We start from the raw sequence: 17,533 nt of genomic DNA, 5'->3' as shown, positions 1-17,533 counted from the left end.
TGCTCGGCAGCGTCCATAGGCTTCAATGGAACCCATAGAAAGTAATACAAAGACAAGCATACGCCGTAAGAGCCAACCAGCTCAGCCAGCCTAATGACCCAACAATGCTTACAAATGCCAACCGAGAAGGCTGTGGAAGCAATTTTTAAACCTTATCAAACACGTTTTTTTTTTTGTTTTTTGTTTTTTTACATATATAGCCAGAGATATTTTAGCCGAGGAGTGCGCAAGGCCACTGTGTGGATCAAATGGCAGAGCGTCTCTCTACTAGGGAATTGTGGGTGAGACCGTAGCATGTCCGGAAAAGGAATGCCCATCCACATTTTCAGTACTGAACCAGGAATTCGACTTAAGCCATGTGGACTATGAAAGTAATCAAAAGGAAGTTTTTCTCCAAGATCTTACCATCATTTGAGTTAATTATGGTCCCAGGTGTAAATCACTTACTTTAGGTTGTGGGAAACCCCCTTTTATTACTTTCGGTTTTGTTTTTTAATCCCGTACAGGGATTTTGATCTTTATTTTCGAACTATAAAGTAGTGGCATATATCAATCAGTCGTTGGGGTGTGCTCTATCAACAGGAAATATGGTCTGACAGCATTGGGGTCTTTGAAAGGACCCTGAGCTGTGTGTCCTTATATGGTATGGGCCTCTATCGCGTCACGGGGATTTCCTGTAAAGCGATCAATGGGGGTTCCTCACTATTCCTTTTCGAAAGTCGTGAACAGTGCTGATCGTCACATTGAAAGGTTCCTCTGATCTCCATTGTTGGTGTGGCTGCGGGTATGTATTACAGCCGTTGCCCCACTCCAAATTACACAAACACTTGCTACGCCCATGCGATCAGCCGTAAGACTATACTCCGTCCTGATGCAGGAACGCCCTGCCCCTAATGACGAGCCTACAGATAATAGGTAAAAGTTGTCCTATTCACAATTTAAAGATCTATCACACGCACACTGGTTTTGATTTTCTTAATAAGCAGCTTAAATGGAAACTTTGATTAAAGCCGCACTTCTCATGTCAATTCTCTGCTGTATCATGATGTCGGGTGTCACTTTTGGCTCCCATTGGTTTCTGATTGGTCTATTGCGTGGTAACAATCCAAAAATAAACTGCGTGACAACTGCAAATATTCTTATCCCGGTTTGCTCTTCTGTTGTCTTCCAGGCTGTTTCTTGTACGTAAATGATGTAAGGGTATTTTCTACCAATCCTCTCTGCTCTTTATAATAGGCTGGAGTTTTCACATTGCCTGTGACATGCGTGCTGCTGCGCTGTTAGTCTGCAGCCTCTCCTGTGCCTTTAACGACATCTTTAGTTCTTTTGCTTTCTGCTCGCAATTTGCAAGGATCTATATAACTATAGTTATCTGCAATGTGAATTTTGACCACACTTCCCTATGTGATGCCTTGGCAAGTCATCTTGAGACCTGTATATACGTGAGGTTCTGCCTGCGGACATTCATAGTCAAGATGGCGGACAGCATTATTATTTTACTTCATACAGGAAAGTCGGGACAGAGTAAAATAGGAGGGTTTCATGTCTGTCTCAATGAAAATGTTCAAAGAACTGCATTAATGTGGCATATGTAAAGATCTGCAATTGACTTTGATTTTATTGAAGAAAATGGCGCTCAGGGCTGAAGTTACGCCATTTTTCCGTACAGCCTGACCTAGTTAAGAAGCCGCACTGTATTCCTCGGTCTGCGTGTGTCCTGGTGAAAACTGCACATGCTACACTAAAATTCCCACCCCTGCGTACTGTTCGCCCATAACCCATACGTTTTGGAGAATTGTCTAATGATCCGATACTTGGGGGTCGCATGCTGGGGAATTTAATAGAGCACTTATTTTGTGGTGGGACCTTAATGGTGACGCTCAGAGCTTTATGTCTAAATATTCCACGTTTCCGAGAAGAAAAGCGTTCTGAATCCATAATTTACGGCGCTGATTAATTACACTTTCCGGAGGATCCACTTCTCGCCGCGCTCTAGAATACAGCACTTTATGTGAAAGTAGCAGTGTGGGCTAATGGATGATTTTCTATGCTGCAAATCATGGTACTCGGCTGTGACGAATATTTTGCCAGGCAAGAAATATACGTGTTGTGTGGAAACCTGCCGCTGCGTGAATATCGGCAAGAAAACAAAAAAAAAATTCGGCTTTTTAAATGGATGACCACAGCGGGAGACTGCTTTATGTTTTACAAATTCCTTCTTTCAACCTCTTTACTATAATAATGTGTTTTCCACCCTGTAATAATCACAAGTGTTGAATTCTGCATTAGGTATTTGAATAATTATCAATTTCTGTTATCTGGTTCTGCGAAAGTTTATCAAAAACCAGTTTGGTCGGAATTACCGGTCCCGGTGTCACCCTGCTGATTTAGTGTTACGTGTGTCACTCCCATATTGTTGCAGAATTGCCGTAAGGATTTTTACTGTCAGCAAATACAAATGCACATCCGTAGCCATCTGCATTTGAGGAAGCGCACATAGACCTCTATGGGCGAGTCCGTGCCAGAATTGCGGACTAGAATCGGACATGTTCTATATTTTGCCAATCAATTCTACGGCCTGAACACACATCCGTAAATATACGGAAAGGTGTTCGGGGCCGATAGAAATTGACCTGAAAAGTCTGTTTTTAGTAAATACTCACATGCCCTATTAAATAAAAATTCTGGAGCAAATTATCTTTGAACTCTGTCTTGTGCCGTACCTCTGTTATTCCCCCTGGAAATATATTGGCAACTGGGTGTTACCATTTCTGGCTGTACGTAGGGTCACACCCTATTAACAAGGGGAATGAGAACACCCATGTGTGGATTTATTTATACATTTCCAGGAGGAATAGCTGAGGAACAAGTTAAGAAAAGTTTCTTCAGAATTTCATAAAGTGTGTATTAAAACAGATGTAACCGGAGACCTAACAGATTGGCTAAAAAGGCACAGCACGTTACATTCATGGACCAACTATGTGCAGAGCTATTATAACTAACTATACAGGGGGGTGCGTAAGTAGGTATACAGTTATAATAGGTATACAGTTCTAATAGGTCAATATAATAGGTATACAGTTATAATAGGTCAATATAATAGGTATACAGTTCTAATAGGTCAATATAATAGGTATACGGATATAATAGGTCAATATAATAGGTATACCGTTATAATAGGTCAATATAATAGGTATACAGTTCTAATAGGTCAATATAATGGGTATACAGTTATAATAGGTCAATATAATAGGTATACCGTTATAATAGGTCAATATAATGGGTATACAGTTCTAATAGGTCAATATAATAGGTATACAGTTCTAATAGGTCAATATAATAGGTATACAGTTATAATAGGTCAATATAATAGGTATACAGTTATAATAGGTCAATATAATAGGTATACAGTTATAATAGGTCAATATAATAGGTATACGGATATAATAGGTCAATATAATAGGTATACGGATATAATAGGTCAAAATAATAGGTATACTGTTATAGGTCAATATAATGGGTATACAGTTATAATAGGTCAATATAATAGGTATACAGTTATAATAGGTCAATATAATAGGTATACAGTTATAATAGGTCAATATAATAGGTATACAGTTATAATAGGTCAATATAATAGGTATACAGTTATAATAGGTCAATATAATAGGTATGCAGTTATAATAGGTCAATATAATAGGTATGCAGTTATAATAGGTCAATATAATAGGTATACGGATATAATAGGTCAATAGAATAGGTATACGGATATAATAGGTCAATATAATAGGTATACAGTTATAATAGGTCAATATAATAGGTATACTGTTATAATAGGTCAATATAATAGGTATACGGATATAATAGGTCAATAGAATAGGTATACGGATATAATAGGTCAATAGAATAGGTATACGGATATAATAGGTCAATATAATAGGTATACGGATATAATAGGTATACTGTTATAGGTCAATATAATGGGTATACAGTTATAATAGGTCAATATAATAGGTATACGGTTATAATAGGTCAATATAATAGGTATACAGTTATAATAGGTCAATATAATAGGTATACAGTTATAATAGGTCAATATAATAGGTATACAGTTATAATAGGTCAATATAATAGGTATACGGATATAATAGGTCAATATAATAGGTATGCAGTTATAATAGGTCAATATAATAGGTATACGGTTATAATAGGTCAATATAATAGGTATACTGATATAATAGGTCAATATAATAGGTATACGGATATAATAGGTATACTGTTATAGGTCAATATAATGGGTATACAGTTATAATAGGTCAATATAATAGGTATACAGTTATAATAGGTCAATATAATAGGTATACGGATATAATAGGTCAATAGAATAGGTATACGGATATAATAGGTCAATATAATAGGTATACAGTTATAATAGGTCAATATAATAGGTATACTGTTATAATAGGTCAATATAATAGGTATACGGATATAATAGGTCAATAGAATAGGTATACGGATATAATAGGTCAATAGAATAGGTATACGGATATAATAGGTCAATATAATAGGTATACAGTTATAATAGGTCAATATAATAGGTATACTGTTATAATAGGTCAATATAATAGGTATACGGATATAATAGGTCAATAGAATAGGTATACGGATATAATAGGTCAATAGAATAGGTATACGGATATAATAGGTCAATATAATAGGTATACGGATATAATAGGTATACTGTTATAGGTCAATATAATGGGTATACAGTTATAATAGGTCAATATAATAGGTATACGGTTATAATAGGTCAATATAATAGGTATACAGTTATAATAGGTCAATATAATAGGTATACAGTTATAATAGGTCAATATAATAGGTATACAGTTATAATAGGTCAATATAATAGGTATACGGATATAATAGGTCAATATAATAGGTATGCAGTTATAATAGGTCAATATAATAGGTATACGGTTATAATAGGTCAATATAATGGGTATACAGTTATAATAGGTCAATATAATAGGTATACGGTTATAATAGGTCAATATAATAGGTATACAGTTATAATAGGTCAATATAATAGGTATACAGTTATAATAGGTCAATATAATAGGTATACAGTTATAATAGGTCAATATAATAGGTATACGGATATAATAGGTCAATATAATAGGTATGCAGTTATAATAGGTCAATATAATAGGTATACGGTTATAATAGGTCAATATAATAGGTATACTGATATAATAGGTCAATATAATAGGTATACGGATATAATAGGTATACTGTTATAGGTCAATATAATGGGTATACAGTTATAATAGGTCAATATAATAGGTATACAGTTATAATAGGTCAATATAATAGGTATACGGATATAATAGGTCAATATAATAGGTATACGGATATAATAGGTCAATATAATAGGTCAATATAATGGGTATACAGTTAGAATAGGTCAATATAATGGGTATACAGTTTAAACGGTATTTTATAGAATAACAACCATTATTACAATCTCTTATGCTCACGTTGGCGCCCTCACAGTTTACACATTGCTGTAATCTCGTTTTTACACTTTGGCACAAGGTCCTTTATTGTCATTACTTTCTCGGCTGCTTCTTTAATGAACTGCATCGTATTATCAACCGTGCGTGGGTTTTCTCGAATATTTAACTCCCCAATAGAAAACTCCATTGGGGTGAAGTCTGGTGACGGTGGCGTCCGTACAACCCGGCCTCGTCTACCTATTCGGTCATTTTTAGTCAAGAAAATGAAGCACCCCTAAATCAAAGTGAGGAGGCTCCATCCTGCTGAAAATACAAGTCTTCATTTTCATTCTCCAACTACAATTGTGATATTACGTTTTCTTGGAGAATGTCCAGGTCTGAGGTGACTGTTGTATTGTAGAAGAGCGGTCCAATTACCCCATAATCTGAAAGGACCGCCCGAACTGTAACCCCAGGGGGATACATCTGTTCTTCAATAGTTGTGGGGGGGGGGGGGGGCTCTGTTATGTTATAAACAGTTGTCTATTTAGGCTTCTTTCACACTGGCGTTGGTTCACATTTACCTCTCCCGTCAGAGGAAGAGAAGATCGAAACATTAAACGGAAAGCAACGTGAGAATTAACATTGATGTCAATGGTCATTTTTTTTTTTTGTTTCAGTTGCTTTCCGTTTGCGAAGTTTTCATTTTTTTTTTTTCTTCGCGTGAATAAAAGTTCTGCAGACTGCACTTTTTTGCTTCCATCAAAAAAACGAAAACCTGGCGAACGGCAAGCAACAAACAAAATAATTTCCATTGAAATCCATGGTAATTCTAACGTTGCTTTCCGCTTAATGTTTCAATCCTCTCTCCCACTGACGGGTGAGGTAAACGTATACGAACGCTAGTGTGAACTTCGCCTTACAGCACCTGATAGTTTGACGTTGGCTTCATCGGACCAAGTTATCTTTCTAATCATGTCGTCTCCTTGTATTTCTTCATTCAAAATTGCCTCACAAAACTAATTAGACTGTTTGAAGAATCTCCCCCTGTAGACTTACTTATGCACCCCCCTGTATCTAGACCTCATTCACATCTACGTTGGAGGCGGTTAGGGGTGTCTGTCGCAGATCCAGCAGGGAATACCGGAAACATTAGCGCAGCATGCTGAGGTATGGATTCTGGTAAAACTACGGACACCCCAACAGAGCCCATTAAAGCCAATGGGTTCCCTTGGCTGCTGGTTCTGTCAGTTGTGCAATGAAACCGGCGCTGCCAGTTATTCCTCTGACGGAGCAAAGTAACAGAGTGCGTGCAGATGTGAACGAGGCCTAAGCTACAGCAGTTATGTGACCACCATCGCATTGCCTTGAGTCTTATGGCTGTTTTCTCTGCCCCACAGGTGATGCTGGCTGCCTCCTACTGGTCTCTCCTGGCCCCTGCTATAGAGATGTCCAGCCAGTATGGGAGCTGGTCTTTCCTTCCTGCCGCTGTCGGCTTCTCTTTTGGCGCTGGGTTCGTGTATTTTGCGGATAAGCTTCTGCCGGCTCTGGTGAGTACCACAATCCTATACAGTAACAATGTGTTCAGACGTAGCTTTTTTGCTTGACAGAGGAGGCGATTCGTCTCTGTGTCATTGTGGCCAGACTACCTCTCATATGCGATCTCTTCATGAACCATGTACTACAGAGCAGTCATAGGAGGATATTTCCATTATACCTTGATTTTATTAATGGGCTTTCATACTAGATCTTTACTGATCAGAAGAACATCATCCTGGAAATATACAAGTGGTTTTCATTGGAAATTTTTCGATACATTGTATCTACATTGACAGATATGATTCATGTATCAGTCTGTGCATGCTCCAGAATACACACTGCTGTAAATAGTGATCTATGCTCTGCTGAGGAATCTGCACGGCAAAGCTCAGGGAATTAGAAATGTACTGCTCAGGGTTAGGAACCTCCGTATATGGGGGGGGGGGTGTAGGAGGCCTCCGTATGGGGGGGGGGGGAGTGTAGGAGGCCTCCATATAGGATTCGTTAGAGATCTTTTTTATCTGTTGTACGACGGCTCTGTCATTAAAAACGGAAGCCATGATGCCGGCCTGAGCAAAACCTGATTTGTCACCATTTACCGCTCAGTCTCTGTATCACACCAGGTTAGAAGGAAACCAATGATCCTATACACGAGCATTATGCAGTGCGTTCGTGCAGGTCGTGATTACATTCACAATCTGTCACCCGTTCACTTATTAATGTTTATTACTTTTTGCTTTTATTAGTGTCGACAAAATCAAATTTTGCTGGGGAGAAAGAAGAATGCTTTATTTAACGGGGTGACAGGTTATTTTTTTTTTTTTTCCTTCCCGCTGTGTATTATTAAAGCGTCTTCTAAATTTGTTTCCTACCTGGCACCGCGCTGCAGCACTGAAGATAATTCGCCGGCAGCCATTTTAGCGAGCAATGCACTATATATATATATATATATATATATATATATATATATATATATATATACACTCTTCAGGTCTTGGGACACCACAATTGCAGGCACGTGCTGGAGGTAGGGCCAGGCTGGGCCGGCGGTGCAATTATTATGTGCAATTAATTGGGCGATAGAGGAATTAATCACATAAAAGGTCAAACTCCGGAATTGTCCCTTAGACCATTAGCATGTCGTTACCAGGCAGTGAGGGCCGCTAATCACGGCCCGCGACCCTCGCGCTGTTGACATTTCTGCTGAGGGCAGAACGGGTGCGAGAAACGGCTAAGGGTTGCAGCAATCAATGTTGCTATGTAACCGGGGCAGAGAGGTGGCAGCTCCTGTATCAGAGAGCGGGCGGCACTAACTCTGTATGACAAGTTGTAAGACCCCGGAGGATCGATTAACACTTGACATTGCCGGCAGCAGTGACTACAGACGTATACAGCAGAATCATGCACCTTTCTCTGAGTTTTCTCGTACACTGGCACGGACAAGTGTCTGTATTCATAAACCTGTGGTGGTGATTGGTTTCTGATGACTCCTTTTATCCATATTGCACGTATTTACTATGGAGCACATTATATTTAGTGAGAACTTCCAGCTTTAAAGAAAACAGATTTAATCTTTTAATCATTTTGTAATCTTCTTATAGTCTTTTTTTTCGTTGTATTCGATGTAACTCAAAGTTACGATTACAGATTCCTGAATGGATAAGATGTCGACTTAAAGAGGCTCTGTCACCAGATTTTGCAACCCCTATCTACTATTGCAGCAGATCGGCGCCGCAATGTAGATTACAGTAACGTTTTTATTTTTAAAAAACGAGCTTTTTTGGCCAAGTTATGACCATTTTCATATTTATGCAAATGAGGCTTGCAAAAGTCCAAGTGGGCGTGTATTATGTGCGTACATCGGGGCGTGTTTACTACTTTTACTAGCTGGGCGTTCTGACGAGAAGTATCATCCACGTCTCTTCAGAACGCCCAGCTTCTGGCAGTGCAGATCTGTGACGTCACTCACAGGTCCTGCATCGTGTCGGCCACATCGGCACCAGAGGCTACAGCTGATTCTGCAGCAGCATCAGCGTTTGCAGGTAAGTAGCTACATCGACTTACCTGCAAACGCCGATGCTGCTGCAGAATCATCTGTAGCCTCTGGTGCCGATGTGTCCTCGCTCGTCTGACATGATGCAGGACCTGTGAGTGACGTCACAGCGTGATCTCTCGAGAACACGGCTGTGTCTGCACTGCCAGAAGCTGGGCGTTGTGAAGAGAAGTGGATGATACTTCTATACACAACGCCCAGCTAGTAAAAGAAGTAAACACGCCCCGATGTACGCACATAATACACGCCCACTTGGACTTTTACTTTTCAACACGCCCAGTTGTACTTTTGCAAGCCTCATTTGCATAACTACAAAAATGGTCATAACTTGGCCTAAAATGCTCGTTTTTTAAAAATAAAAACGTTACTGTAATCTACATTGCAGCGCCGATCTGCTGCAATAGCAGATAGGGGCTGCAAAATCTGGTGACAGAGCCTCTTTAAAGCCACTTCAATGGTGAGCTTAAAGGGGTTATCCGACTGCAAATGTCCTTAAAGCTAAAAGAATCATTACCTGTCCTGTCCCCTAGCACTGACGTTACTGCGGTCCTCAACAATATATTCTTACATGTGGGCAGCATGTGATGGCGGCAGCCAATCAGAACTCTCCGGGATAATGTCGTATACCTTGGATAAACACTCAGCGATGAGCGCCATGATGCAAGGCATACAGTCAAATCCTTGGCCTTGTGCCGCAACGGTCACACGCTGCCCACATTACAACAAACACCAGGAGGACCGCCGGAGCGTCCGTGTTGGATCGGCGGGGTACTGAGACTTTTTTTTTTTTTTCCTTTTGGACGTTTGCAGCTGTAGCTAAAAAAAAAAATAAAGTTGACCCGTAAGATAACCCCCTTTGAAAATAAGTCCGTACCTATTTATTTTCTTCAGTTCTTGCTGCTTTTTAGTTCAGCACCGAGCTGTGAAACAGTGACTGCAGTTTATCTACGGTACCCACAGGGAGTCTGAGGTAGTCTGAGACACACCTCCTCTCTAATTGGTTCAGGCTGCTGCCCTTCCCTCCCCACTGCAGCTCTACCTTTTCTGATTGGCTGATGTGTATAAACAAAAGTCTGTCAGACTCACCTGGATGTCCGTCCTGTGAGAGGTGATCTTCATTACAGGGAGGAGAAAGATCATGAAGTGCAGACTACTACACCACCGGAGAGACACTGATTATCAGGTAATCGTCACACATCTATGGAGACACATAGCTTCATAAGGGGCAGCCTGGAGGCTGTCTGGTTAATACAGGGTATCCCCCATAGAGTAACAGGGCAGACAAGTTATTTGTCAGGTGTTTGATAGCAAAATATTGGAAAATCTTACGTTTGTGCGACTTAACACTGACGGTGAGCACATTTTTCAAATAATGGGGGGGGGGGGCTCCATAGCAAAGATCAAATAAATAAATATATATATATATATATATATATAATTTTATTTATTTTCCTTCTTGGCTCTTATGGTTTTCGCGCTTTGAATGAATAGTAAGTGTCCTCATTGCAGGTAGAGACATAGAAAATCCAAAGCTAACCCATATCTTTATTTTATTTTATTTTTTTGTGCTCTTTTCTTCCCCGTCTTTCCCTGGAGCCCTACGCCTTCGCAATCTCCTTGCACTGATTTGAAAGTCAGGCCTTGGGTAGTCAATTGTTCAATTAACTTCCTCCATCTCTTTGCTGCCGTAGATGTCTGCACCGTTGGCCTCCTCGGCCTTATAGGGGTTAATTGCTGTCTTACTAATTGGAGGGAGGAGGCTGCCACATTTATAAAGTGATCCATCATGTGGTGAGAGCGGGTGGCAGATTGCAGGGACATGTGGAGGGGGTACAGTGACAGACGATGCGTGCTGTTTATCGGAACACCCTCTCCATTGGCGCCAATTGATGTGCCTGTGGTCCTCTAAAGCAATCACAGCCTTCACCTCCGTCTTGATGTCGTGTTGTGAATGGGAGACTCTGCATGTGTTTACAGTACACTATTTATTTTATATTTTGTTTGTCTTTGGAATGGATCCTTCACTTTCTCTTTTTACCTATTTAATTTTGGCTTTGCAAAAGTTGTCGTTCCTGATTAGTTTCTTAGTGTACCTGACCTTTCAGGTGACTTCTCAGGATAAGCTGTCAGATGTGTGCACATGAGGAATAACACTATTTCTGGCCATTATGAATTGTATACTTTATTGTTTAGCAGTTTTTCCCTCTGCAGGATCTCTCTAATTCTCAGTCTTTGCTGAGCTACTTAGCAGAGCCTAACTTCTATCATGTCTTCTAAACACAGCACATATAGAGGAGAATCCTTATCTCTATCACATATGTAGAAGCTTCTTCAGCATGGAAGAGATTATACAGCAGTAAGGAGCAGTGTAACTGAGAATCCAGCACTGGGGTGAGATATAACTTACTAGAAGCTGCAGCAACATCAACAACTGTGTGTCTAAATGCCTCTCAGTCCTTTACTTCTCCCCTCTCCCCAGACTTCTATCTCAAGGCAAGTTTAGGCTGGGTTCTCACAGCGCGGTAAAAATGTGGTTTTAATTTTTTTTTTTTTACTTTTGTAAGTAACACTTATTCCATCAGGTACATAAACAGCGATCGGGGAATAATTTGAAGGGTCTTACTCAAATTAAAAAAAAATAAAAAAAAAAGCAGGAATCTGGTTCCTGTGAGCAGCTTTTTCACATTTGTTTTGTACCAGTTTAAATAAATTTGGCTCTGTGTAAATTATGTGGCAAAGTGGAGCAGCAGCCGGAGCCTCTGGTGTTACAGTAGATCTCATGCTACCTCACGCCCCGTTAGATAATGCATCTAAGATTGTCCTATTAAACGCCGTTATGATAACCGTCTCAGAGCTATAAAGATGTCAAGCAGTCAACGACAAATAAAAAAAGACTAGGAATCCCTACCCTAAGATTCTAACAGGTTTTCTATTCTGGCTGACTTCCCATGCCGTCGTTTTCTTATGTAGTCTAACGTTTCCATCCTCTCGTGGGCTGTGTGCCAATATAGCGGAGTGGAATTTGTCACTATTGTTTGTGCAATTTATGTAATAAATCTTTTTGCGTTCCGATATTGCAGTAGTTACACCTGCAGTCCTATGTAAAATCACAGAATCTCTGGGCACAACTCCTAGGGATGTCACCATATCCGTGCAGTTGGTTTGCATCTTCGTTCAGCGTGCTGTACTGTGGACAGATGTTACCATGAAGTTTCATTAATCTCTCTCATAAGCACAATGACCGTACGGATGACTAAGAAGGCACTGAAAATAAAACAAACATCACCTCTTGTGCGTTCACTGCTCACCGGACTGCCACTTCCTATGGACACTGCCCTGACTAGATTGATGAATGACTTAACCGTAGGTAGAGCAATTACTGCAGAGAAGTAAAACTGTCCTGTTCTGTACATACTGTGACGTTTCTTTCTGTGTAGTATCAAAATCCTTGTGATGTCACATAGTGACGTAACCAGAATTTCCTTTTTTGATTTATAGAGATTTCTTGCGCTAAATGCAGTGGTCACCCCCCGGGCACTCCTGGGCGCAGTGGTCACCCCCGGGCACTTCTGGGCGCAGTGGTCACCCCCGGGCACTTCTGGGCGCAGTGGTCACCCCCCGGGCACTTCTGGGCGCAGTGGTCACCCCCCGGGCACTTCTCGGCGCAGTGGTCACCCCCCGGGCACTTCTGGGCGCAGTGGTCACCCCCGGGCACTTCTGGGCGCAGTGGTCACCCCCCGGGCACTTCTGCGCGTAGTGGTCACCCCCGGGCACTTCTGGGCGCAGTGGTCACCCCGGGCACTTCTGCGCGTAGTGGTCACCCCCCGGGCACTTCTGGGCGCAGTCCATTCAGCATCTATAGTGAGTGTTATGAAAATCTATCTCGCTCTATCGGCCCTGCAAACCTCCATGCTGGAGAATCTAGTGATTTTCTTCTTTTTGGGATGGAAGGGTTAAACTTCTGATGTACATGTTACCAGTTCTCGACCTTGTTGCAGGGGGACCCCAAGGGAAAGTATTCCTGTAGACTGTGGGACCAATAGGCCAAGCGTGGAGATATTGAGGCGTCATCTGTCTGTTTAGATGTGCAAAACACTTAATATGAGAAACTCTCGGCAGCCCAACACTTTCTCCTGCTCCATTCGCTGCATCAAAATACGTCAGTAACCATGGCAACCAGCGAAATGTCCTTGTATTGTGGGAGAATAGCAAATACCAGTTAGAAACCTGTAAACCCCCATCAAACACCCGCGTTTTATTCTGCTGTTTGGGTAGAGAAACATTTAATTGCTTTTACTATAAGGAAATACAAACAGGGACTTTACCTTAATTTGACTTGTTTATGGAGACCACTCCTGTCTACAAGGCCTATTAGGGGATATGGACATCATAGAAGGGTGTTGTCCCCTGCTCGGGCTATGAGGGAGAACAGAGAGCCGCTTGCCCATCCATAGATTACATGGACACCATTCATTTGGATGGTCGGTATTTTAATGGGTTATGCGGGGACCAAAAATTAAGTGTAGTCACTGCAGTATGCGAGTACACTCGCTAATATACATGCCGGTCCCCCGTCATGCGGATTCAGAGATTTTCTTTTTTTTATATATAGCGCTGTTGGGGGACCGGAAGTCTAGTTACAGTCGTCTTTGATGACGATATGACTATACGTCATGTGACCGGCCCCGCTGTACTATATGTACAAGCAGGAGCCGTAGTACAGCGGAGCCGGTCACATGATGAGTCGTATCATTAGAGAAGACTGTACAACTAGACTAGTCCGCCGACAGCGCTATAAATATCTTTTGAAAATCTCAGAATCAGCGCGATGGGGGGGACGACAAAGCAAGTGTGATATAGTAAAGGCAGGAATGATGGAACCAACGTGGTTTGCAAGACTCTGTACTATCTATGTGCAAAAATGTTACATAGTTACGTAGTTAGTACGGCTGAAAAAAGACACATGTCCATCAAGTTCAACCAAGGGAAGGGAAAAGGGAAGGAAAAATTTCTACACATAGGAGCTAATATTTTTTTGTTCTAGGAAATTATCTAACCCTTTTTTGCAGCATCTCCTGTCCCTGCTGTGACGGCTCCTGCGGTGTCTACTCTCCCTGCTGTGACGGCTCCTGCGGTAGGCTATTCCATAGATTCAAAGTTCTCACGGTAAAGAAGCCTTGTCGCCTCTGCAGCTTGAACCTTTTTTTCTCCAGACGGAGGGAGTGCCCCCTTGTTTTTTGAGCGGGTTTTACAAGGAACAGGATTTCACCATATTTTTTGTATGTGCCATTAATATATTTATATAAGTTAATCATGTCCCCCCTTAGTCGTCTTTTTTCAAGGCTAAATAGGTTTAATTCTTTCAATCTTTCCTCATAACTTAAATTCTCCATGCCCCTTATTAGCTTTGTTGCTCTTCTTTGTATTTTTTCCAACTCCAGGGCATCCTTTCTATGAACTGGAGCCCAGAACTGGACTGCATATTCTAGATGAGGCCTCACTAATGCTTTGTAAAGTGGTAATATTACATCCCGGTCCCGCGAGTCCATGCCTCTTTTAATACACGACAATATCCTGCTGGCCTTTGAAGCAGCTGATTGACACTTCATGCTGTTATTGAGTTTATGATTTACAAGTACACCCAGATCCTTCTCAACAAGTGAATCCGCCAGTGTAGCTCCCCCTAGGACATATGATGCATGCAGGTTGTTGGTACCCAGATGCATAACTTTACATTTATCTACATTAAACTTCATCTGCCAAGTGGACGCCCAAACACTTAGTTTGTTTAAATCTGCCTGCAATTCATGAACATCTTCCATAGTCTGAACTATATTACATAGCTTGGTGTCATCTGCAAAAATAGAAATAGTGCTACTAATCCCATCCTCTATATCATTAATAAATAAGTTGAATAATAGTGGTCCCAGCACTGAACCCTGGGGTACACCACTTATTACCGGGGACCATTCAGAGTAGGAATCATTGACCACAACTCTCTGGATACGGTCCTTGAGCCAATTCTCAATCCAATTACAAACTATATTTTCTAAACCTATAGTCCTTAATTTACCCATTAGGCGTCTATGAGGGACAGTGTAAAATGCCTTTGCAAAGTCCAAAAACACTAAATCCACAGCGGCCCCTCTGTCTAGGCTTCTGCTCACCTCTTCATAAAAACAGATTAGGTTGGTTTGACAACTTCTGTCCTTAGTAAAACCGTGCTGGCTGTCACTTATAATGCTATTTATCGTCACATAATCCTGTATATAGTCCCTCAATAGCCCCTCAAACATTTTCCCCACGATGGATGTTAAGCTTACTGGTCTATAATTACCCGGGGAAGACCTAGAGCCCTTTTTTGAAAATAGGCACCACATTTGCCCTGCGCCAGTCCCTTGGCACTATACCACTCATGAGAGACTCTCTGAATATTATGAAAAGGGGGACAGAAATAACTGAACTAAGCTCTTTAAGAATTCTAGGGTGTAACCCATCTGGTCCCGGGGCCTTGTGCACATTTATTTTATTTAATTTAGCTTGGACCATATCTACATTCATCCAATTCAGTATATCAACTGATATATTAACAGCACTGGCACCGGCTACATCAGCTGCTCTTTCTTCTGTTGTATATACAGAGCTAAAGAACCCATTTAGTAACTCTGCCTTCGATTGATCCCCTGTGATCAACTCCCCATTACCATTATCTAGGGGTCCTACATGTTCAGACCTTGGCTTTTTTGCATTTATATGCTTGAAGAATTTTTTAGGATTTGTTTTACTATCCTTGGCCACCTGCCTTTCATTTTGTATTTTTGCTAATTTTATTACATTTTTACAGATTTTATTAAGCTCTTTATATTTTACAAAGGCTACAGCTGTACCCTCAGATTTGTATTTTTTAAATGCCCTTTTGTCGTGTATTGCCCCTTTCACAGAAGGTGTAAGCCATGTGGGGTTTAATTTGAGTCGTTTATACTTGTTACCTACAGGAATAAATTTTGCACTATAATAACTCAAAGTAGATTTGAAAATCTCCCATTTATCATTTGTCCCATTATTTGACATTAGTTCTTCCCAGTTTATATCCTGAATTGCCGCCCTCATCCTGGGGAAATTGGCTTTCTTAAAATTAAATGTTTTTGCCCTCCCAGCCTGCGTTTGTTTTTTACAGTATAGGTAAAATGTAACTATATTGTGATCACTGTTACCGAGGTTTTCACGAACATAGACATTCCCAACAAGCTCTGCATTATTAGAAATGACCAGATCCAACAGAGCTTCACCTCTAGTCGGGTCTTCCACAAACTGGCCCATAAAATTTTCCTGCAACAGGTTGAGGAAATGTCTCCCCTTTGCAGTTGAAGCCGAACCATGACACCAATTAATATCCCGGAAATTAAAATCTCCCATTATCACTACAGTACCCGCCTGTGCAGCCCGCTCCATCTGTTTATATATCTGACCTTCCATCTCCTCAGTTATATTGGGGGGTCTATAGATTACACCAAAAGTAACTTTTTCAGTGTTTACCTCCCTTTCTAGTTCCACCCACAAGGTTTCAACCTCCTCAGTCTTCACCCACTATTGTCTCTTTCACACTCGCCTTCATATCACTAGCAGTATTTAGTGCAGCACTTAGCCGGAAAAAATTTATTCAACTATGGGTCGGGCTTCAGACATTTTTGTGGTTTTTGTTTTATTTTTTTGTTTCATTTTCTGATCTTTGCGCACTGTTAGGCTGGGTTCACACAGTCTTTTTGCAGGCGGAAATTTTGCCTCAAAATTCAGTTTGGAAGTTTGAGGCAGATTTTCCTTTGCCTGCACGCCGATTTTCGCTGCGTTTTTCGCCTGCGGCCATCGAGCTCCGCGAGCATAAAACTCTGCGAAATACGCTTTCTCTGCCTCTCATTGATGTCTGGAAGGAACAAATTGATAGACAAACACGATGCTGGTAAGATTTCTGTGTTACCCCAGTGCTGGATTCTCAGCTACACTGCTTATCACTGCTGTATAATTTCCTCTATGCTGTGGCAGCTCCTCTATCTTGATATATAGAAGTCATGATGGCACTAAGGCTCCAGCCACTAGGTCAGACAGCTGAGAATTAGAGAGAGCCTGCAGAGCGGAAAACTATTTTCAAAAACCATTTTACAATGCGGAAGATGTCTAATTTCATAAAATATATGGGGGTTATAATATGATTTTTTAATTTTAGAGTTCAGGGTTTTTTTTTGTGTATGCCGAAAGTGTGAAAACTGTCACTGCAGCACTGGGGTTAAATGACGGCGATGAGCTTGCGAGCATCATAGCTGCCAAGCTCCTGGTAACCGTCCAGTAAGTATATTTCAGGAGCAGATTGCATTTTTTTTTTACTCTTCACTGGGACAAAGTGTTTAACAAGTCCTAACCAAAAAGAATCCTAATCGTGTCGAATGAG

General features: G+C 40.9%; 1 protein-coding gene across 8 annotated transcripts in view; it reads left to right on the top strand.

The window, feature by feature from the left end:
• The window catches only part of SLC39A11 (solute carrier family 39 member 11), a 367,218-nt gene that overhangs the window by 168,754 nt on the left and 180,931 nt on the right, over positions 1-17,533 (top strand). For all 8 annotated transcript variants that reach the window (XM_075845738.1, XM_075845737.1, XM_075845744.1 and 5 more), the window contains one exon: positions 6,899-7,048. In XM_075845738.1, coding sequence (XP_075701853.1) covers positions 6,899-7,048 — 150 coding nt within the window. The remainder of the gene's footprint in view (positions 1-6,898; positions 7,049-17,533) is intronic.

Source organism: Rhinoderma darwinii, chromosome 13 (assembly GCF_050947455.1).
Source record: "Rhinoderma darwinii isolate aRhiDar2 chromosome 13, aRhiDar2.hap1, whole genome shotgun sequence".
NCBI lineage: Eukaryota > Metazoa > Chordata > Amphibia > Anura > Rhinodermatidae > Rhinoderma > Rhinoderma darwinii.
This window is presented reverse-complemented; position numbering and strand designations above follow the sequence as displayed.